This window comes from Netta rufina (assembly GCF_964035555.1).
Source record: "Netta rufina genome assembly, chromosome: 10".
Lineage (NCBI taxonomy): Eukaryota > Metazoa > Chordata > Aves > Anseriformes > Anatidae > Netta > Netta rufina.
The window spans coordinates 16,850,557-16,875,361 of record NC_140133.1 but is presented as its reverse complement, the minus strand read 5'-3'; the positions used below and the strand labels follow the sequence as shown (position 1 = coordinate 16,875,361).

Genomic DNA, 24,805 nt, shown 5'->3' with positions numbered 1-24,805 from the left:
GAAAATCAAAAGTGAAGGGTGAAACAACCATCTCGCACCAGAACAGAAGCAGCACAGCAGCTAATGCAAATTACACAGAAAAGAATAAGGCTGCCTTGAAAAGATCTACAATGCTATGGGAAAACGAAGAGATTTCAAGATTGCATTCCTTTTATAAACATTCAAACTCATTTTCATTTAAGTCCAAGCAACTGGCAAGCAGATCTCTGTCCAGGCACTGATACCTGCATTATGTAATATGCAAAATCTAAAACCAACATCTCAAAATCTGGCTCAAGAATTTTGTCTGTGCAAGAACATCACCATCTTCGAAGCATCAATATCCACAGCCTCTTCCATTACTGTTTTTTTTAAATGAAAAATTGTTCATTGAAACCATTTTACCCAAAATCCCACTCTGCTGTAACTAAACAAAGGGTTTTGTCTAAATAAAAAAACAAAACATACAAATGAACTCTATAAGTGTAAAATTCAGCTGGAGTCTACAGATGTCATGCAGCTACCTGGATGTGTCCAATAACAAATTAATATAGATTTTTATCTGAAAATAAAGACTTTCCCTAAAGGAAGTGTATTTCGATAGAGGAGAAAATATCAAGATTAAACATCAGGCTTAGAGTGGTTCCAGCTGGAGGTTCAGCATGCAGCTCCTACTTGTATGGATATTGCTTTATGTATTTAGTGGTCTGAAAATGCAATGGCCTTAACTGGCTGTTAAATTCAAAGATTTTTTTTTATTTTATTTTTAAAGACATCACTTATGATTTGTTTCATTTTGAAAAGAAAGCACATTTCATTTGGTGATCATTTATTTCTCATTCTATCGGACAGATTCCCCTGAAAAGCAATACTTCAACAGAAATCAGTTCTGAAGGATCTTTTATGAATATACATAATGGAGAGGACCCCCATTAAATTTCCAACAAAGTGCTGCCATTTTGAGTAAACAAAGTTATCTCAGCAGGGTCACACACTGTGCCATGAATATGGTCTGCAAATTAATTACCACCCTGACATATGTCAAAACAAATTTTAAGGAGAACAGCACCCAGTTGTAACCGTGTGTTTTATCTACCTGTTAGTATGCAAAATCTGTATTCAATGGCACCTAAATTTATTCATTTATTCAGAACCCCTCAGAGAAATCAAAATGACTCGTTGGCCTTTTTTTGCCCGTCGCCAAATGAAATCTGAGTGAATAACATGTGTTTAGTGAGCCAGAAAATAAGTACAGGATGAAGCTATGGTGCGGGATACATTTCAGAAAAGCAGGTGTCATCTCTGCAAAAGCAACTAATTTTTGAAACACTCAGAACTGCTCAAATAAACTGAAGTGCACTGTCATTTCTCAGCACTTTGGAGAACACTAAATTTGGGATTTCTTATTTTAGGTAATATCCATCTTTATCCTACGTTGTAACAAGAACTGGCTAACCTAAGTGCCCTAAAAATAGTTTGCAGCAAGAAGAAAGGCTTTTTAAAGAAGAGCTACTGAATGAAGGCTTAAAAAACCTCTGCAACTAGCTTTGTTATCAATGGCAACACATCCAACCAATCTGGAGGGAAAAAAAAAAATAATGAAGAAAAGCAGAGATCTAAACCTAGTTTATTCAGTTGAGCTATACAAGGAGAGAACAAACCCCCGCGTGCCACACTGAACACTGTAAGTAAATAACCCTTTCTGAAAAATAGCTGCTACGTTTTCATACGAATCAAGCCTTGCCTCTTTATTTGAGGTACTCATGGAGAAAACTCTGCTTTGTCAAAAGATGATCTACCACCTGTGATGTGATTTTTAAGCTGTTTTGGATTGGGAGTTTATCAGTGTATGTTAAAGGCCAAAAGAAACCTGTCCACTGGCTAATCTGAAACAGCTTAGAGAAGACTACGTACATTTTATAAAATCATTAATGTTAGGAAATTCTTTAAATTAAAAAAAAAAAAAAGTTAAAGGTTCAGGGAAATCATAGGGGCAATCAATGTCCTAAATGAGAGCTGTTAAGAAGTCACACAGATGTCATTTAAAGATCTAAAAGTCAGAGCTATGAAGGCCGTCAGCCCACATGGGGACTGCTGTGGGCAGATCTCAGGTGCCACAGTTCCAGCTGCACAAGAGCGCCAGCATTGAGCACAAACTAAATCCATAACTGAAGCCACGAGAACACGCTGCACAACAAGATCAGAGCCTCTGCCCGCCCACCACTTTCAGTGGGTCCAAACCAGGGTCACAAAAGCCAACAGAAGAACTTTTCTATTTCTTTTGTAATGCCTTCAGTCCACACAGCGTATCAAACACTTCCATGACACTAATCCTAAAATTGGTAGTCTGTTTATGAAGAGATTTTAAGTTTAGGAACTATTTACTGCCAAGCAGGCCAAAATATTTTTAGCTCCGTTTTTCCCACCAGTGAAGTACTTCTGATTTGCAGTTAAGTAATGCTATATCAGATCCACAGGCTGGATGACTAAATGCATTTCTTTCACACATTCAGGAGAAAAAAAAAAAGTGCACACAATCCTCCCTATATACAGATGACAGATAATCTCTTGGCATCTGCTGACAAACACATTTAAAGAAAGCCTAAATCTGTGCCAAACTTGGCCTGATGCCACCAGTTCACCATTGTTGAATTATATACTTCACATGATGCAACCACGAGACTTGAAGTTTCCAGTGCTTTAATTTTATGTTTTTCATCGTGTTAATACATATATTTCCATTCTTTTACAATTTAGCAGCAACAAAAGTAAGAGACAGGAAGGTAGCTGACTTTTTGCATGTATCATAGATTTCTCTAAGGCATGTCATCAGTAATTATTTAAATTACAGGCTGGTAACTTACCTGGAATGAAATATGCTAATATTTACAGATTATGGTTAGGGCAACTGATCTCAATTCTACTAGTACTACCACCACCTCTTGTTAGTGAACAGAAAAAAAAGTGAGGCAAAGGAATCAATGTTTAAAAAAAAAAAAAAAAAGAAGGAAAGACAAGTGTTTTACCTCTCTTAATACCGTGCTTTTATAACCCCGATAAAGTCCTTGAATACCCTGTAAACCAACAAAAGAAAGCATCAGCTATAGGGAATTAGTTTGTCAAAGACCACAATTTATTGGTGATTACAAGGCAAGCAGTGCAGCCTTACTTAGTGTCAGACCTGACTTCTTACAAATTGACTATATTGATTATAGCATTGTATGCTGTATTCTGTGATTTACAGTGCTGGGCAGTTTTATGTTCATTTCAAAAAGCATTTAAACACTGTTCACAATAATCAGTTACAGAGAAGAAAATATACCTTACAGTTAAAATTAAAAGATAGCACAGAAACACATTACTCCAAGTTCTGCTTGACTAATCCTGGGCAAGCATCCATTATCCTCCATATATTTTGAAACTACTCCTCTTCTGCTTAAGCAGCCTACCTGAAGTGAACACACAGGATGACAACTTACATCCAACTCCTTACCTTTGATTCACAGCTTTTATGAATATATTCTGTATTTTTAACCAGCTAATAATATGCAAAACAATTAAGAATTCTTTTTAAATGTACATATAAAATTAGGTTTAATATCTTACAGGACAGTTTCTTGGATGTTTATCAAATCCTACAGTTCTCTGGTCAGCTACAAAGAAGGAGAAAAGAGTACAATTTGGAGAGCACCAGCTTTTAGAGCAGAATGACCAAATCACAGAGTGAAGTTCCAGGGACCCTCTCATACAGGGTTATCAAAATAGTATTCATTTGCAAGCAACTAAAAAAAACAACTGAATCATTAAAGGGTCATATATATGTCTTCCTTTTCCTGGCATTTATACATGGAAACTTGTATAACATTTTTCCCCACAGTATCTTCAGGAGTCACTTTCTCTTATGGGATAATAGAATTTGAAAAATGCCCTTTTGAGATGCAGTAAAAGCAGCGGCAGGCAGGTTTTCCAGAAAGAAACAGTACTGAAGAGATGACAAAAATCCTGATTTTTCAAAAGTTACCGATACGGGAAGTGCATTCATTTCTCTCCTGAAGCCTCTCTGAAATGGTGCCTTTAAGATATCTCCCCCGAAACCTGCTTCAAAAACTGAAAACCAGCCAGCAAACCTTAGATACAGGGTCTCGATGTCCTGCTGTCACAGACAAGGGCTGTTTAGATATATCCAAGTAGATCTTTTCACAGCTTTGTTTTTTTTTTTGTAGGTGCCCAATATAAAAAGAGGAGGAAAAAGTTGTTTAAAGTTTGCATGTGTGTGCATTTAAGTGCACACACATGGGGGAGGTGTGGGGTTTGGTTCCCTTAAACATTAACATGCCTACTGCTTCCAGGAACAGAAGAATTTTTGGAAAAGTGCTGAGAAAGAATAAAACTGTAGTAATGCTTCTGCACATGTACAGCATCAGTGGGAAGAATGAAGCAACTTCTTTGAAATTTTGCTCTGAACTCACCTCATGGTACAAGGTGTGGGAAAGAATCCGAAAGGTACTTGCAGAAGGTGAAACTTGGGCCCTTTGCTTGACAACTTCAGATGGAACCCTTATGAGGCACGCAACCTGCAAAAGAGCGATACAATCAGGGAGCAATTCCTTTTGCTGCCTTCATACAGCTGACGCGTTTGGAGTTTGTTCCCAGTACAGAAACCTGAGAAACCAGGAAATAATTTTTGTAATTATATGAGTTGAACTTAAAAGCTGTTTATAAGGCGCTTATGTGTTTGCTCTCAGAGCTACGTGCTTCCAGAAGGTGAAACTGTACTAACAGAAAATTAAGCACCCTTGAAAATAACACTTCAGTTTTTAACCTCCAAAACAGAAGTAGGTTTGGATGAGACAAATCATTGATGAAACCAAGATTTTGAAGCCATCCTTTTTTTTTTTTTTGGCAGCTACAGGAAAATCTCCCCTACTTTCACAGCTCTAATCTGCAGATCTGGGACTGGAAGAACAAATTTCGTAGATAGTTCCATTGTGCCCTCTAGTGACTGACAGCAAAAGACGCTCCAGTTAGTGTTAGATGCAAACAACACACTCAAGGTTTACCTTCAAACACACCGGACTTCATTCAAGGTGAAGCATCAGACTGATTCTTTTCTACGTAATGAACTTAACTAGGCAAGAAAGGCCCTTGTAGCTGGACGAAATAATGTGGCTGCTGCCATAAATCTCTAGCTTTCATGAAATAGCTAAACCTGGCTTTAAAATGCTCACCTGCCACCACAATTTCAGGTAAGAGTTAAGACTGCATGCACATAACTCTGAGAAACGAGGACACTGAGGTGTCAGAGTTATGAGCCTCATCTCTACAAAATGCCTGTTCACCAGCACGTAAACTTTTAGGAGAAGTTGTTGTCTTCAGCTGATCCCAGGGATACTTAAAACAGTGCTGGGACTGGTGGCACGACACCGGAGATGCCACGGCCCTTTGCTAGGCTTTCGGCTTTCTTCGGTCCTTTCCTGGGCTGGGGTGAGCAACCCACTGCAGTGAATTTGGTTCCTAGCAGGAAAGGTGATCACGTATGCCACCAAGAGTTGAAATTCAGGAATTCAGTGCCAGACACAGACACACAAGCACAATGTAACTTGAACGATCACTCGCGGGTAACACAGTGTAAAGTTTAAGTTCCGTTTTTGCAGAGACTAAGAAAAAGTCTGTTATCCTGTTATATTCCTACAAGTTTACCAGACAACAATATCCAGAAGTCATTACAAACAGATATAACTCCATGTGCTCTTCAATCCTCAGGGTCAAAAATAACAAGTGACCCCAATATGTCAAGAAAATAAGAACTGTCAAGTTTTTTGATAGTTCAGCATAAATATTTATAGAACTTCATGCTTCATAACACCCCCTGTCCTTATATTAGCTTTTTATTCCTTACGAATATGGAGGCAGGAGGAAAACTTTAAAAAGGCTGGGATGAAAACAATCTAGTTGGCCACGAGCAGACAAAGAAGGCGGTGTGGCTTCCTGACACCTGGGTGCTGCTGTTTCGGCAAGAGAAGGGTGGCTACAAAGCGATGGCTCCATTTCCCTGGACTACTTGGGGTGCCTTGCATTTCAAACTAACTTTGATGTTTCTCCCATTTGAATTTGAGCTTAGAAGGGAATCTCTGGCTGCACAAGAACAAAAGCAGTGATTACATTGTGCTGTTATGAAAGGAATTACAGGCTCGTGTCAGCCAGGCTCCGCCGTCAGGTTGCCTCCATGGGGCACTTCGGGGACTGCAAAAAGGGAAAGCTGCGAGCCTCAACTGCCCACGTCAGGCTGCACGGTGACATTTCCAGTGTGCACCCAAACTTACAGTGTGCTACCTTAATTGCTTCTACACGGGCACCTTACCAGCAATAAGGATTCAAACAGCCTTTTGATGTCAGTCAACACCGCTCTTTAGAAGGGAAGTAGGAAGGCCAGTGTCACAGGTCTCACCAGCCCACAAGGTGAAATAAAGTTGCAGGCTGGGACAGATGGGTGCAAAGAATGGTAACCAGTCTAACCCAACAGGTTACTTTTTACTCACTCCTGTTCACATAGGTGTAGCCTGTAGCTTGCCACAGAAGAGTGTGATACAACCTGCCAAACTCAGCCATTCCTGGTGAATCCTGCTGGTTTGAGGGATGGCCCAGTGACGAGCTAGCTTTCTGTCAAACAACCGCGCAGCCAGCAATGGAGAGGGTTCAGAAGCAGGCCCTCAGCTGCCTCAGCCTGCATTAAGGCATCCAACAACAGCACCCAACTGATAGGGCCATGCTCTTTCCTCCGAGCAAGCTGTGGAGCCGAGCACAATTCCTGCCTGTCGACGGGACCAGAAATCCAGAATGAAGATCCTACAGACCAAGTTCAGGGCATCAATGAGTACCGCCCTACGAAGTCCTTCCTTACTCTCCCTGTCTGCTAATGCAATTCTCCAGTTTTCAGTCCATCTCACGGGTATACATACATGTACTACATGGGCAGGAAAGAAAGGATGAAAAAGAAGCTCAAGGAGTTTTAGCTCTAAGCTTGAGTAAAACCCTAATTTGCAGCTGAAAGCATTGCTATTATTTGTTTACACAGCAGGTAAACCAAAGTGACAATTACCATCTATTATCTGTCCAGTCTTTTAACACTACAAACACTTCTGAACAAAAACACAAACAAGAAGGAGAGGAGTACTGAATTTCAAAGTCATTGTCTTCAATCATTACCAGGCCAAACTCGTGACTCAAGCGTTCAGATGCAAACCTACGCACATTTTTAATTCACTGACTTGCATTAGCCAGTTAAAGACAAAAGCTAAAATGGGATTATTTTGTTAACATTATACTGTCTTAGCAATACCTAGATAATCTTCCCATTAAATGAAGGTAATTTCTTTTCCTCTGTCGGTTCGGGAAAAAGCATTTTTATTTTCAGATACTCCTTGTGTGCATCAAGGCTGCCATCTCCTGGTCAGATTTATGTTGGAACCAGACTTCCCTGCTTGCTCTGACCAGTGTGTCAACTGACCCTGAAGTATGACCAGTGCATTTTAAAGTCTCAAAAATACACTAAAATCAACACAAAGCTTCTTTATACATACTGATTTAAACAGCTTGTTTCAGTAGATGAGAAGTTAGATACAGAAATCTATTTCTATGTGGCTATAGGTAAAAGAAAATCAGGCATGCTACAAAAAGAGCACAACTCCTCCTGGTCTTCAGAACTGTATCTTTTTTATTACCCAAATATTAATAAATCTCAGGTAAATTATCAGCCTTTTGGTTCCACCCTTTGTGCCCCTGGCTAATCATTTTCTACATGGCTGATTTTTCTGTAGGACTGAGTAGAGAATCCAAGACAACGATGTCACGTTTGTGCATTTGTTTTCAGGCAGCTACACTAACCTTGCATGCTTGATCTGTGCAGGAGCTCTATCCAGAAACATTAGTGAGAATGCAGAGCAGGTGTTACAGTTGCTGGTAAGGGTTTATGCCTTTGGGTGTCTGCAGGGCAGGTTTTTCACAGATCTGGGGACACAGCTGGTGCACCACAACTCACAGCTTTGTACCTTTAAGTGGAGCAGCTTGAGAAAACATCTCCGTCTGCAGCCTGGCATGGACCTTGCACAGCAGATGATCTGGCTCACGAACTTTAAAGCTCCTATTAAAGTCTGAACACTTTAATAAGAGAGAGATAATGCCCATGTTCTTAAGACCAAAGCACAAAGACCAAGAGCCCAATCTGCAAAGCTGCTGGCACTTGCTGAGCTCTTGGCTAACAAGCTGATCTGTTCTCTGCACTGTTAGGGACTGGGGTGAGGATCAAGACCAATTTTTTTTCCATGCTGTAATTAGCCAGCTATTCAGCTGCAAATGGGGAGAAGAGAAGAGTAGTCTGAGGACAGAGCAGTTTTCTGGAACACGTTAGTGCCTCGTGGTTTAGGGACATGCGCTCGGCGACTCCAACAAGTCTCTGACCTCCATGCCTAAGCCTGCTTTGAAAACTGGGTACATAAACAGGTGATAAGCTCCAGAAAACTTGTCTGCGTTGCAGCTGTGAACCCTTTAGAACACACTTCCCAAAGGATTTTTAATTTTTCTGAGCAGGAGGTTACTTTTAATAACTTTATCTGAGTAGGCTGGGAAGCTTTAATTGATGTTCCCCACATAAATCTAATTTAATAACTTCAGACGGAACTAAAGGAACATACCTGAGGAGAGTTATTCTTAGGTATCATTTGCATGAATTTGTTCTTAATCAAATAGGAACCTAACACATGACACTACACAACTTCATATCCAGAAAGCAGACTTCAACCCAACCCTCAGAATCCCAGGACAACCACTAAGCCACTCAGGAGAAAAAGCTGCTGCAGGGAAATGACGACAAAGAGTTTGAGTTATCAAAGGACATATGTTTAGGCTGTAGTCAATCTGGAAACAAAACCCTAATCTTCCACCCCGTTCTTGAAGGTCAGAGAGATTGCCTGCAGCAACACAATGCAGAAAAGCCAAGAAAAAATGAACTCTAAAAACCCATTCAAAGGGAAGAAGCAAAAACAGAATACATTTGTTTGCTTGGGTTTGTTGGTTTTGTTAGCTTACTTTTGTTTTAAATTCATTTTGCGTTAGCCTTGGTGGCACTCTTGCAAACAAAAGCTACCTTACAGTTCAGGTTGGTTTGTTTACAAAAAAATGCTGCTTCCCAAAACAGGTTAATAAACATGACACAATACAAGCACCTCAATTTCTATGTCAGATGCCTCATCTTGGTTTAAGGCTTGTCTCTCGACAAGACTCATATTCAACTTCCCATGCCTCTCCAAATACTGAGAAGTTATAGCTGGTTCTTCAGAGATTCACTGAAAAGAAAAAACGAGTGTTTTCAATGCAGTGTTATGAGATTAGCAAAGTACTTTATCCTCCAGATAATTGTTTCTAAACTCTGGCCACAAGTCTGGGATTGGAAACGTCCAGTACTGGCGGAGGCGGGAGCAAGGGATGTACCTGCAGGCAGAAGGTGAGCTGCCGTAACCTTTCCACCACCATGAAAATTAACAGGAGAACAGGGATAAATGAAATACACATTTGTCATTTGGTCTCATATTTTCTTTGAACAGAGAAGCCTGAACTGCTGCAATCACAGACCCTTAACGGTTCAAACATCAGTAAGTGTTCATCTAAATAATTGCTGCCCTTTTGACCAAAGCAGAAAAAAAGCGTCAGCATGGTCTGTAATTTGCTGTGGATCAAACTCAGGCAAGCCCTTCCACACGTGCTTGTCAGCAGGCTCTGCTACCTGCTAAAGCACAATGGAAAAGGAGAATTGAAGCGTTAACACCTATTTTAATGAGGAAATTGTCCCCGGGGACAACGGGGTCTGCCCATTACATGTGTTGTGCGCTCTCAGTTTCTGCTTTAAGTGCCAGCCCCAGAGAAAAAGTGTTCATCTTCAAAATGAAACCTCAGAATATTTAAATCCTACTTTCCCCTCCCACGCTCACACACAGCATGGCTGTGCCCTTCCAGCAGAGTTAAATTCAGGCCTGTGCAAAGCTGCTGGGGTCATGAACAAGTGCCTCCACTCCTAATGTAAAGCCCACAGAGAGAATAAGTTTTGACTAATGGGCTCTGGATAGGAAAGTTCAGACAACACCAACCTCTTCGTCCAGTCTTTTCCTCTGACTAACACAATAGGGCCTTCATTAATTTAACTGCAGCTCCCCTGCATGCTGGCAGGAAGCATTTCTTCAAAGAGCAATCTCACCCAGCAAGATCCCTCAGATCTCTGCACTTCCCAGGGCTTAAAAACATACTATTTCAGAGATGAGACCATGCACATGGACCGAACGGCGCAGGCATTTGGAAAACTGGAGCTTCTGCACAAATGTTTTTGACTTCCTCCAACTTTCCACCTTCGAGGGCTCTGCTTGGAATTTGCCCAACTGTTGAGCAGGGTGCTGTTTCGTCCTTTGTCACTGTCAAAACTAAGTCAGCTCCTTATTAATGTTTTCCAGAGCCCCCTTTTTCCTGCTCCAGAGCATCACCCGCACCTCCAAACGCTTCTTCCTTCACACAGGCCATCTTGACTGAGCCCTTTCACCCCTACTGCCTGAAATCCTCAGCTGGATGCTTCAGCAGCCCTCTCAGCATGGGCTCTCAGATTTCTTTCCCCAAACATGGCTCTTCAATTGCTCAGCCAGATGCCCTACCTCTCTTGCTGTGGTCTCCCTGCCTACCTCTCCATCAGCTTTGTCAGCTACACCTTGGTAACTGACCGGTACCTTCTGTCCTCAGACAGCAGAAATTGGTGCTCAGCTCTCTTCACTGCAGTACAGACCGAGTGTCCCACGGAGTTTGAAGTTCCTGAGTCACAAACAGTTGGATTCAGCCCTTGAGTGGCAGAAATCAGACACTTGAATAGCTTTAGAAATCCCAGTCTATCTTCATTAATCAGGCAGATGCTTGAATCATCAGTTGCTACCCCTCTTAAACACAGAAAGCCTTAAAGCCAAAGAATGGAAGGCCCTGAATTCACCATACGGAACTGTCTGCATGACCCAACCTATCCTAGCAACACTTTCACCACCGTGAGCCTGCTAAATCTATTTTAAAAGACTTAAACTAATTACATCCACCAGCCAAACGGTTCTTTCAGCAAAAGTTCCCTTCCACAGCAGTGTGGTGCATCCCATCCAGCACAAAACTGTTTCCAGAGAGCCAAGAGGGGTCAGGCTGTGTTACAGGAGGACAAACGTTAATGAGATTCCAGGCAAGAGAACACAGGCAATATTTTCTGAAAACACATTAAGTCTCCTGTTGAAAGATGACTAGTATTTTACAGCTTGCTCAGGCTCTTGGGGATACGCTGGCCCAGAACATGGAAATTTCAACTACATTGTATTTTATCAAGTATTTTCCTCTAATTGATCCCTTAGTCTTTCCTACAGCCTTCTCCCCTGAAGAATTACGGGCTAGTTCACATATGGAGCTGTTCAGAAATAGCTGACAAACCCTGTACAGAACCTTACACTGGAATAAACGTCCCTTATTTTAAGCTCCCTCAGTCCTTTCCAAAGCTGAGTCTGGCAGAATAAGTTGCAAGCCAGGAAATCCATCAGGAAATCGTTTTAAATTATTTATTTCTCATGCATACTCTTTAAGCCAAGTTAATTTTCCTTTACAGTCATGTACTTCGAGCTACAAATATTTTTAAATCAGCTGAGTATGAGCCCTGGGATGGTGAGGCCCAGCAAAGAGATGACAACCTTCCAGTTTCTACCCTGTAAGTAGAAACAGCATGTCCTTTAAGTCCTGACCTGAACTGGTAACATGAAGTGATCTAGGAAGGCCAGCTGACGAAGAAGAGGTAATACATGGAGTTAATACGGAGCATACAAAAAAAAAAAAAAAAAAAAGATCAGCGTGGGTGGCTGGCTAGGTGCTCGACAGTTCTTATTTTGCTGTTTCAGTCTGTAATTGTATGATGAATTTGTTGGCAGCAGTTGTGAATCATGCCTCTATTTGTCTCTATTTACAACCAATTTCCAGCTGCAGCTTTGGGTTTCCGTCCACTAACTGCACTCCTTCTCCCCTAGCTCTTAATGGCACCAGTCTCACATTCACAACCAGCTTCCAGCCACTGCTCAGCTACGCTTCTGCATACGGGCTTGGCAAAGGTTCTGCAGCAGCTGTACAGCAGACCTGGCCTCACCTAGGTTAATTTACAAGTATCTTAAAACCCATCGTGATTAATTCAGGAGACCACATACCTTGCTGCACTCCCCGCCGCTGCTCGTCTTGCCAGGGTCGGCACATTCCCCTGCTCACTGCCTGCGTGCATCCAGATACAGACAGCACAGAGACACAGACCCAAAATGACAGGCCCTGATCACTGAAAATAAAACCACAAAACGCACACGAACTGTGGAAGGAGTCCTGTCAGATACTGATTACAGTCAAACTTAGGATAATACTTTGAATATTATGGTCTGCCAGCCTGTACTACACTGGCTGGGAGACTGAAGGCAAAGCAGAAAATGGAGCTTTTCATTTTTAAACAATTTTGTTCGTTTCTTAGTTCGGTTCTTAGAAAAAGGATAGTTAAAAATTCAAAGCCATTACCCCAAAGTCTAGACGCATTAAGTGCTAAATAGCCTCTTTGCTCCAGCAGATAATTGTTGATTAGATGCAACTCTCCCGAGAGTGTCCAACTTGCCTGTTGAACTGAAAAGCAACATCTTCCAACATGTTAGTTTTTGGAGTCTCAAACAGCTAAAACCTTAACTCCACGTCTGACGTGAGTGGTTGTTTCATCTCTGTTAAATTTGACTCCTGCAAGCCGGTCTTCTAGGGCTTACAGTGCTGCAAAGCCCAAACCAATTATCCTGCTGGGGATGCTTTCATGACATTACTCTTTGTGGATCTGTCTGGCTCAAGCCTCAGTCTTCTCCTCAGAACAGGCATTAATAGCAACTCTCCTCTCTGATCTAGCCAGCTACTCTAATGGAATCCATACTAATACACTTCTAGAAATTGCTGCTGTTCTATTAAATTCAAACTAGTTAACAGTTTTGAAAGACACTGCCACAGCAGAGGGAAGAAGAAGGGGCCGATACGTGGACAGAGAGAGACAAACAACAACACGTTTAAATGCATCCTTTTTTTTTTTTTTCAGAAGGAAGCCTAAAATACAAAACACTCACTTCCCTTCTTTTTTAATTGAATGAAAAGTACACTCAAAATGTCACTCTACAAAATTGCGATTTGTGAACTGTAAACTTGCTTGCATTTGGACTTGCTTCTCCCAAGAAACAAGTTAGGACAAGTAGCAAAAGCTAGCTGAATTCCCCAGAAAGCTCACTCCTGCATTACGAAGCCTTTCTATTTGACACATCCCAACAGCAGATAAAAAAAAATTCCAAGTTATTAATATTGAGGGTCCAATGCCAATCACAGATGAACCACACACTTTGCTCTTATCACACAGGTATCTTAAGTGGCAACAAGCTGCAAAACACAAGTGAGGGTGGAATTTCACCTTGAAATACCTGTTCTCGCCTTGCCGATTGGAGCCACATGAGGTGACAATGCCATACCACCTGCCTACTTATTTAAGCCAAGATGAGGTGGTAAACTGAATGCCCAGCTGCATGTCTAGGTTTCAGTTCCTGCTCTCCTGAGTGCATTTCCCCCGTTATTTCTCCCGTTACTTCGTTTATTTAGTTGGAGTATGACAAGTCAGCCATTCTCATCCCTGCACCCCAGTAAAGCCACAAACTTCTGGCCATTTTGTTTCAAATGTACTCCGCATCCCTCATTTCTCAATTCTGGAAAAATAGTTAAGTGCGAGGCTGTGCCAAAATGCTTGTTGTTGAAGCCAGCCAAGCCTATCACTCTTGGAGGGAGCAGTCCCTACCTCAACATCAGAGCTGTCTCAGAAGACCACAGCTCAGCTCTCCATCTTCTCCTACGAGGTTCATGCTCCAGCAAAGCCTGGTGGATAGCCCAAGTTTCAGCATTTTTGGAGCCAGACCAGAAACGCCTTTCTACACCTGAAAGCTTGTCCAGAATTATATGACTCAAGGGAGCGCAGTGCACAGACACTGAAGAAGGATGAAAACAAGCCAGCTGAGGAGCTTAAGAAGTATCGTGCCCACATCTGCTTCAAAATTAACAAGCAAATTAACGCAGGCACAGCATCACTGATACGACTGGGAAGCCACCAGGATCTGAGCTGCTTTCTGTCACGTGCTGCTGCGTCCTGTGAAGACACCTCACCCTCCTGCGAGCAGCCTGGGATCTCACAGCACCGCAGTGTCAGCACATCTCCAGCACTGTTCTCCTGAAGTACTCTGGAAACGTACACAAGGACAAAAGCAGCTCAGTAACTTCAGCAATCTACTTGCAGAGCAGCACCTTAATGCTTGCTGCCAAAAGAATGGGGCATCGACCTCCCATCCTGGTCTTAAGTCCTTCCCCCACATTTGCTCGCACACTTGAGCTAGAAGTCAGGCCGTTTGCTTTCCTACAGAGCAGGAACAATGACAAAGCTATCAAAAAAGCCCAATCCAAAATAAAAGGTCAGAAAAATGGTAAGGGTAGACCTGGTATTTACAGGCAACAGCCCTAAACTTTCACTGAATATCTTGCAAAGCAAAGATTGTAACCATAACAATATCTAAATATTAGATGGAAAAGGCTGTTGTCAGCTAGCTTTGCTAGAACGTGATCCAAATGACTTTGTTCTCACCTCCATGGAAAGCCAGCAGGATGTAAAATTAACTGTGCTGAATCCAAGCACTTTGGCACTCCTGAAGGAAACCTCATCAGCCGAACTGGGACAATCTTAAATTTGCCCCATAAAACCACACTTACAGGACACTGGCAGTGGTGGGGGCAGAGCACAACTTCTCATTACCAAGGTTTCTTGCAATTAATAGTACATGTATATACTGCCACGTTACACCACAGCTAAAAGCAGTTACAAACTCCGTCACCTCTATCTACAACAAGCAGCCTCTAAAAGCGGGCTCTGGGAGGTTAAAAACACTGCTTCACCTCAGGGTTCCTTACACCGCCTTAGAATATGAAAAGTAAAATTTGCGAACATCTGGTTTTCCTTTCCACCCCCTATGATATCATGTTTTCCAAGCGCATTTGGCAGCTCACCGTAAAGATACAGGCAGACTAAACATGCAGGGCAATGCCGAGTCAAGATGAAAAATTCCAAAGCCCTGGATGCAGTAAGTGTGTTTCCTACCCCCAAATTTCACAGTTAGGCAAGTGGTACGCTAAGAGGTTTTTTCTCCCTTTGGTAACTCGTGTTCTTCAACCTTCACTCTTCCTTGATGAGATGAAACGATATGCTGCATAGCTGTCCTCTACGGTTTGGGCTCTGTCTTGGTATTTTTTTCTTGTATTATGGGATATTTGGGGTCACTATACAGCAAGATTCAGTTATAGGAAAAATTATGTTTAACGGGGTCAGATGATACGTGTACTTTTTTTTTTTGTAAAAAATCCTACCCCTGAAGATGAGGTTACTCTCCTAAATTATAAAGTATAAAAGGAAAACAAACAAAAACCAAAACACTACAATCACTGCCCCTTCACTGCTTGGTTTTATTCCTCAGCCTGTACTGAACCAAGCCAGCTCCAGGGGACTGTTCCCCATGAATTTACACAGGCTGTAAGCAGTAGGGAAGAGTGGCTGTTACAAAAACCAAAGAGCTCCCATTTAACCAATTTCTCTCATATATTTTACCATATTTTGATGCAGCATTTTCATTTTTCTGCCTTTACCTATTTTATCATTTTTAGCTGGGCACATTCAAAGCAGATTAGTCAGCGTTAACATACCTTTAGGCTTAGCACATTTTACTAATGCACAAGAATGTAGCCAACTCATCTACGCTCACCAGTAAATGAGCAGCAAACCTGGAAATTCAACCCCAGTTTCTCGATCTAAATCCAAATTTCAGTTTTGCAAAAAGACAGCTTGGAAACGCAAACAGATGTCTTGGGAATCCTAACACGACCGAGCCTTTGGCTTATTATTTTACATTTAAAAGCAATGTATATCAAAGTAATTATTAAAGTATACAAAAGAGGGAAAGTATGTATTCAACAAAAACAACTGACAAAATAATAGTCCCAGTGGTTATACCTTGATTAAAACGTAATGACTAATCAATAAAACTATAATTATAACTTTCAGTCTGATGCAATTTGGAAGAGTTTATATATCTTGATTGATCTGTTAAGACTTTATTAAAAAAAAACAAGTGTAAGAAGATCTTGCTTAGTGCTATTTTTATTACAGATTCGCTGTAGCAAATCTCTAAGTCCCTGCCTCAATATTTTACGGTTTATTTCTCTCAGCACACCAAGAGAAGAAGAAAAGCTAGCAAAAAGCAAAATCTTATTGGCTGAGAAATGGTTGTGACAACATCACAGTTTCCACACCATAAAGTCAGATTGCCATTTCAAGGCTATCACCACACATTTCTCTGGCCTTAGGGCAGCAAGAGCCAAGCACACGAGGCACTGATAAAGACAGCCCTGAACAGCTCATTTAACTATGCAGCATCTCAGTTTGAAAAAAAATGAAAGCAGTGCCTGCCTGAGTTGTAAGGATCACACAAACACAGACCACCTTGGAACAGTCAGGCAGCAGGTTCTGTAATCACGCACAAGAGTCAGCTGTAGCCGACCTTTCTCTGGCTGCTGCTGATTCAATTACCCAGTTATGGTTTTCTTGCAGAATACTCACAAGCAGAGGAGGTATACTATAAATAACCCACTCGCAAAAGAAGAGAGAATTTTTCAGTGGATTTTATAACAGAACACTGGTACCTCTTCATAAGCCCAATCATCATTTTGCTTGATTCTGAAACAGCAGTAGGGAAGCTTAAGGCACCTGCTCCGTGATGTTCCAAGCAAACAAGGAATTTCAGAGCTATGCACTGCCGTGGTGAAGAACCTCTAACAGCCTTTGTAGGATTTCCATAGAAATAAAGTCTGTGCACTGCCTGAAGTTAAACATCATAAGCTAACAGTGCAGACTCTAATCAAGATCAAGAAGAATCCGCCTGAGGAGGCGACACAAACGTATCCCACCCAGCCCTAAATCTACCATCTTCTATCTACTCCTGCCTATGATTATACTACAGGAGGGGTATGCTGCATTCACCTATCTCCATGTGCTTGGTATGGTAAATTAGGTTCACTGTCTCAGTCCCATTCAGTCTGATAAGTATCATTTCCACAGAAGAATAAAAATTACTTGGGAATCAAAGCTGAAACCACGGAGAGCAAGAATAGCTGAACTGCTTCCCAGGGGAGGCAGCTATGCCAGTCTGATATAACAGCAAGGCATCGCAGAGCTAAGGCAAAATGGCACGGCTCCATCTGCACTCCTTGCAGCCTGGGACCAAGCCACTCAGAGGAGCATAAATACACAGCTACGTTCGAAGGAGGGAAAGCAGCGAGCTTCCTGAGAGATTAAAAACCTCAGTTAAAAGCAAAATATGGAACCAAAGACACAAACTGTTTTTCTGCCCCGTATCACAGGCTGAGTTTAAGTTGCAAAAGAGCCAGAAATATTAATTTTGTATAGCCCGCTGCCCTCCCCTTGACCTGCGGGGGGACAGCCCACACCCCACCTCATCACTGCAGCCAGGAAACACCCAGTGTGACAAAAGCAGGAACAAGGAGGGGACAGCGCTGGCAGCCACAGCAGCGGACTGTTTACAGCTGAACACCCAGACCTGACCACTGCCAAGGCACAGTTCCAACCCCGCAGTTAAAAACAAGAGGGACATCTAGAGAAAGATGGACTTTGCTGAACGAAAATAAAAAAGAAAGATGGACTTATTTTTGATATTTATTTTTGAAAGATGGACTTTACTTTTAAATACTATATTTAGTATTTTATTATTTCAGTCCAATAGTTTAACATTGCTCGCTCGGGTAATGGTTGGACTTGATGATCTTAGAATTCTTTTCCAACCTAAATGATTCTTCTTTATTTGTTTGGATACTGTAAGTTGCAAACAAACAAAAAATTACTTCCACCCACTAAATTCTACAAAGCCCACGCTGTTAAGAAGGGAAGGGCAACCTAGGTATCAAAAAAAAAAAAAAAAAAGAAAAGAAAAGCTTTTCTGGTGACCTGTCTTATTGATCATCTAAGGTGTTCAATAGAACTTGGTCTCAATTATTCACAGTACTGTTTGAACCTTGGCAAAACAAGTTGTTACTTGCAGCTCCAGATCCTGCTATAAACAAAGTAATTAGAATTTAAAGGATAAAAAGCACAGCAACTTTTCCAAGGAGTGGGTGGAAAAACATTTTAAAAAAACTTATATACAGACATGATTTTCATTATTCACTTTTTATCCTGCAATAACCCAACCAATACACGAACCTAAGGGCTATTGCTAGCAGAGAAACTATGAAAAACTGTCACTAAAAGGTGCCCATTCCAAGGACAGAAAATCATTTCTGACAAAGCCTGTGTCATTGGTAGGTAAAGTGCCCAGGGAAGTGGTTCAGTCACCATGCCTGGAGACGTTTAGATGTAGAGCTCAGTGATATGGTTTAGTGGAGGACTGGTTAGTGTTAGGTCAGATGTTGGACTCTGTGATCTTGCAGGTCTCTTCCAAACTAGATGATTCTGTGATTCTGTGTTATACATTAGTTGGTAAGCGAAGTCACATGGCTGCCAGTTGCCCTGTCCCAGATTCTGTTTATAAACATTAGAAAGTCTTTTCATCAGCATGACACTCTCTTTCAGGAAATGGTGTTGGTTATGAATGCGTTCAGGGAAGAGGAGAAAAATAAATATTAATTAGTGGATACAGGCTTTTACCACCTAAGCTGCATGGGTTTCAGATGGCGGCACCCACCTGATTTACTACCGTAAGACAGTTGTGTTGTATGTAAAAACCTTTTAAAAATAAAAATAATTTCTGTGACTACCCCACCTGATGCTGAAAGGCTGTAAACGCAAGAAAAGCCTTCTTGAAAGTTAATGTTGACACACAACCACTACAGTGTGAAGGTGGATTCATATTTCAGAGCAATGCACAGTTCCTACTGACTTAGCAAGCTCAGCCTAAGAACTCATTTATACACTTGGAAAGAATCCTGACAAATATCAGCACATCATTAAAAAAATAAGAAGTATTATAAGAACTGTCAAGTGCATATATGGGCAGCAGTCAGAAAAGACATGGCACCAAATATGAGTTCTGTAATGGAATGGTTTCTTCTCCTTCCACAGAGGCACAACATATAAAGCTCTTTCTTACCACTTCCCCGAAGGAGGCAGCCACCATGTGTGTTACTGGAGTCAAGTACGATGCAGAGCCGTGGGGCAGCACAGATTTCACATTCTCATAGGTGATAAAAAACGCAGCAGCTGAAATTCAAGCATACATTCAGTCATTTAACCGTCCCTCCATTCTTTCATCATAGAACTAGCCCTAGAACATAGAACTAGAACATTTAGAGGTGGATTCTGTGACCTATTATTCTAAAAACACATTTGAAAAAAAATATATATATTGCCCCAAAACTCTAACACTGTAGGAAAACAATCTGTAGGTAAATCTTCAGCAGTTTATGCTCCTAGTGGGCACACCTCCCACTGACACCAAAGGTGCCAAGGCTTCAGGCAGCACTAGTTTAGAGATAAGGAAGGAGATGTTAATGAGTCCTGACTGTCCAACAGGTTTTGAAAAAACCCTATCTTTCATACATGTGGAGGGGAAGGTAGAAATGACGCTGTTCTGTCCCAGTTGAATTGGACAGGTGACCTTAAATAAAGAAGCAAAAATAATCAAAATAATTGATACAAACCTGCTACACTGCAATCTGCAAAACCATTTCAGTGGCAGTTATCAGTAACTTCTTCCTAGTTCAACATTTTACACTTTAGCTCCAAAAAGAAATTCTTCTGAAGTTCCAGTGGACAAGAAACACAGAAAACTAAACTGAACATAACAAGAAAAAGTGCACTTATTCACTGCAAGTCAACTGCAAAGGTACTTGCACCTTAAGGGTTACTTCTTCTCCTAACAATAATTTCAGTTTTAAGTCATATGCTGGAAAGATAAAAACACAGTTCAGATTTTGAAGATGTAAATCTTGAAAAAAACTGACATGTCTTGCGGGGGAACGGATTTTAATTGTAAAGAAGGACTACGTGAATTGCCTTCTGCTAATCAAAAGATGCTTATCACCTCAAAAGGAGATAACCAAGCAGACAAGATAAAGAACTGAATTTTTTATATCATCTTATGAAGGACATCAAACATCTGAAGGTGTAAGGGGATTTGTCAGCAAAGTTCTCCTAACATTTATTACTGACAGCAGAGCTTGGTGTTTTTTTTTTTCCTTCCCTACAAAGACAAAATGGACAAAGGCATTAGGATTTTTAGATGCCTATTCTCTGCAGGGAGAAGTATTAATTTTTATTTTTAATGTTGCAGTTTCAAAAGTATTCCTGATGTCTTTTCTTGTTAAGTGATTTGTAGCTGTTTCTCAGGGAGGAAAAGATGTGCAGAGCATCCCCAGGACATTCAGTTCAAAGACCTCCAGTGCTCAAGCACTTTCTGATTCATTTCCATCGCCATGGAAGGCCGGATCATAACAAAAGCATCCAGGGCAAGCAGGACTTGAGTCCTCTTTGGCACCTGGAAATGCCTTGGGTGCCCCAATTCAGTAAGAAGTGGCTCATAAGGCATATCCAGGAACACTTCCAAGGAGTAAGGGCCATGCAGGGAACATTTAACATCAGCAGCTACTTGCCCGCTTGTTAACCTTTGCAGCTCATTTATTTAAGATAGGTTTGCACTGCTGGGCTACGCCAATCACTATGCACTGCTCCCACCACAGAATGATGTTTACAGTAGCAGGATTCATGCAGATGTTTAAGAGAGTAAAAACACACTGGAGGAGGGCACCAAACCACACCCACATTAGAGACGTACGCTGCCTGTGACACCAGGACAGGCTTCTTTAAGCACAAACACAGCCTCCAGGTCCCACTGACAGGGGACTGTTCTTTGCCAAAGCTTTCAGAGAAGTTCCCTACAGCTTGGAGATGAACTGGAGGAATTAACCCACAATGAAAACCTCAGATATGAGCTGCATGTTTGCAAACGTTCCTGTTCAGGCAAGTTCCCAGCTGAAATACAGCACTAAGGACAAAACACAAGAACAGAGTAAGTGCACAGCAGCCTTTACTCCAAGCATGCTCAGAGATTTTGTTCAGTGTCATACAACCCTAGACACTGTTTTCACAGCTGGACATTGTCCCACAGAATCCAAACTGTCACCTGCAGGAGAGGAAGCCACTGACATGAATGTCCTGTGCTACCTAATACCCACTTAAGGGAAGATAAAGCACAATCCGACCAAGATTTACCATTTGGAAAGGATCCTATAGCAGTGGAGGGAACACCAGCATAGATGCCACGAAAGCCACCAGCCTTCCAAAATCCTTGGGGACTTTGCAGTCTGGTTTTGACAGTGTCCAGAGGAAAAAGGATCAAGTCGACACAGACACCAGCAACTCCACCAGCCTTCAAGATAAAATCACAAAGTGCATTAACGTTCACAGGCGTGAAGCTGCGGTGCTTATGTGAGCATCCGAGACATGCCTAAGCCAAAGCACTACCAAAAGCATCCTTTCTGAGATCAAATTATAAATTGATAGTCCCACACAGATCTCCTTAACTTCTATAGCTATAATGAGAGATTACAACCTTTAAACCATTTAAAGGTGTTTTCAAAAATAATCTCATTATGTTGCAGAGTACAAGCAAAGCAAAGCAGCGCTTATCTACCACACCTAAAAGCAAGACAGCCAATGTCACTTATCAAAATGCCACAGCACAGAACCACCAATACCCCTAGGAAGCTGTGTGATAAGATCAGGGAGGACAGAAGCAATTCTGCTTCCCCGTAAGCATCTCTAGAAAGCACACTCACATTTCCTAGCAAACTTCGTACTTATAGTGTTCCTGCCCACCCTTTTCCTTTGTTGAACAAAGCCTAAAGCAAAACTTTTTGTTGTTGTTGTTGATGTGAGCACATAGAAAAAAAATAATATATATGAAAGCGATTTTTCCAAAGCCATAAGGAAAAGTGGAAGGTTTTCTTTTTTTTTTTTTTTTTTTCCAAAGCAATTCCTGATACTACCCCCCCAAAATAGTTTCAACTAAAGTTCAAGGTTTCTCATCGTCTGTGTTTCTAGGTGACTTTGGTTTTAGGTTTCCCCAGAATGTGGCTGATCTGTAGAAAATAATTACTTGCCAACAGCAAGAAGGGATTGAAATAAACTGAAAAAAAGGAAAAAATAAAAATAAAAAGGAAAAAATATTTAGCGATAATCCATTATACGATATTATTTATTCATTGTTGTTCAGAACAAGACACACTTTGCAGAAATCTACCGCATATAGACAGCAGGCAAGAAGCTATCACAAGTTTTTAACTCAGTCTGAAAGCAAATCACTTTCTCCTGTGTTACTCTGATTTTTTTTTCCAGTGCCAACAGAGGATTCAGAGAGGTGTTGAGTTGCTACTACTGGAGTTTTAATCAATAAGTTAATTACTCTTTTAATCTGTTTGGCTATTTTGCATGCATTGATTTTTCTTCACTCTTTTTCATCAAAATCCTTATCTGCTCAAAATAGCATTGATCAGATTTAATCAGATTTAACCGAGCCATCTGCTAAAGCATGAATCAAAAGTTACTAATTGCTTCTTTACTTTGCAAACTCCTGCATCTTAACGCCATTTAAATGCACGAAGCAGCGAAGGGCGCACCTGCCAGCGGGTGCCAATACCGGCGTGCTTATAACTGCAGCAGAACAGAAATGATTTTAGGCAAAAAGACAACCAAAATAACTTCATTCCCTGGCTGTCAGGCACATTGCCCTTACAAGGAGCTGGGGACACCCCACAGCGGGCACCCCACTGCCCTTACATGGAACCAGACCCCAGTTAACAGCACCCAGCGTGACCAAGCGCTGCTCGGCCCGGGGACACAGGGGGCGCCCTGCACCCCCCCGCACCCCCAGGCCAGGCCCCCCGCGCCCTGTGTCCCCCTCGGGTCCCCCCCCAAGGCCCAGCTCGGGCCTAGGCCGCGGCCCCCGCGTCGCCATGGCAACGGGCAGGCCTCGGCCCCCGCACTCACCGCCAGGGCCGCCCACGACTCCCGCGGCTCCATGTGCGGGGGGCGGCGGCACAACCCGGCACGGGGCAGCACAGCCCGGCCCGGTCCTGCCCGGCACGGCCCTAGGGGAAAGGGAACCGGGCCCAGGTCCCCGCAAGGGCCTAGCCCCGCATGGGCGCGGCCATCTTGGGGTCCCCGAGCCGCGGTCAGGTGGGCGCCGGGCCCGCTGCGCATGCGCCCCCGCCGCGCATGGCGGGGAGCGGCTTCAGCGCCTCGGTAACGGCCACCGAGCGTTAATGAGCTATTAATGAGCAATTAATTAGCGATGAGTCGCGTGCGAGCAGCGGTGCTGCTTGGGAATCTGAGGTGTTTGCCGCTCTTCTGGCCACGAGTACTCCTGAGTAGCTGGGGGGCGTTTCTGTGCCCCCCCTCACCCCCCACCACTGACTGAGGAAACGAAACCTAAATCCAATAAAAGTGAATAAAGATACAAAGAGGGTTTTGACACAGAGCTCTCGCATAATCCTCACCCAGCAGAAAACCACACTTGAAATTATAGGAAATATGATTCCAGAGGAGGGAAAGGGGGTAGATGTTAGAAAGCACTATAGACAGTGCATGCAGAGCAGGCAGATCGGCAGGCTTTAATTCAAGGTTTCCTTGGCTGAGAGCGCTTTGTTTGGGAAGACTTTGGAGGCAGAAGCTGAGGAAGCAATGATGCCTCACATTTGCAGCATCAGTGACCATCTTCAGACAGCTCAGCACCTCTTTGGCAGAGCACTGAGGATGTTAGCATGTGGGAAGCACTCGACCTGTAACATCTGCCCTCAGCAGTGCGGTGGCTGACATCAAAATGGAGTTGCCAACTCTAGCAAACTTACTACAGCTCTCCTGCAACTCAGTGGTTTTTCCTGAACACCTGCATTTCTCAGGGACATGTGATGTTGGTTAGAATAGTCTTCATATTGTCTTCATTTTCATTGGAGCGAAAAGCTCAAAGCTCTGCAGTCAAATATAGAAAGAACCTGAATGTGTTGTTTCTCACTCTCCTTTAAGGTAGACCTTGGTTTTCTGGTCCTAATTTACAATTTTTTTCTGCTGTGGTGTATTATCAGTACTTCGTTTTAATTTAGTCTTTGTTATGTTCATTGAGGATCACCTCCTGTTTTCCTATCAGCACATGATCAAACAAGTGGACTTCTTTGACTTTACTAGCACTCATCCCCATTATGGCTGGCTTTCCTTCCTTTATTCCAACACCTGTGATTCCTTGGAAGGGCTTTGGGGCCAACCAGAGCCAGTTTGCTACCCAAAGAATTACTTCCTGAAAACTTTGGGTTGGATTCCTGGAAGAAACAGGAGCCAGTTACATGTGTCAGCTATAATAAAGGGAACATGGGACTGAACAGTTATTAAAGTAATACCCAGCAGAGCGCCTGACTTTCTGAAAGAACCCTGCTATTTAGGTAGAAGTAAAAATGATCCAAAATCTACCATTTCCAGCTGGTGTTCTGCTAAGTGACTAAATAAACACAAAAGCCTGAAAGTTCCTGTGTTTCCAAGTCCACATCTGTCATTAGATTAGGTACTTCAGAGCAATATTAAAGGGGGAAAAAAAAATCAGATGTCTGCAGTAAATGAAGCATAATTTTAAAG

At 42.2% G+C, this 24,805-nt stretch overlaps 1 protein-coding gene across 1 annotated transcript in view; it reads right to left on the bottom strand.

Annotated features, from left to right (window-relative positions):
* SLC25A26 (solute carrier family 25 member 26) overlaps window positions 1–23,341 on the bottom strand; it is an 82,094-nt gene extending 58,753 nt beyond the window's left edge. Inside the window, exons 1-5 of the mRNA XM_084292515.1 lie at window positions 23,171–23,341; window positions 21,395–21,551; window positions 19,275–19,384; window positions 4,449–4,553; window positions 3,006–3,053 (exon numbers count right to left, since the gene is read on the bottom strand). Of these exons, the coding sequence (XP_084148641.1) occupies window positions 3,006–3,053; window positions 4,449–4,553; window positions 19,275–19,384; window positions 21,395–21,551; window positions 23,171–23,203 (453 nt within the window). The 5' untranslated portion in view covers window positions 23,204–23,341. The remainder of the gene's footprint in view (window positions 1–3,005; window positions 3,054–4,448; window positions 4,554–19,274; window positions 19,385–21,394; window positions 21,552–23,170) is intronic.
* Between the last annotated feature and the right edge of the window lie 1,464 nt (window positions 23,342–24,805).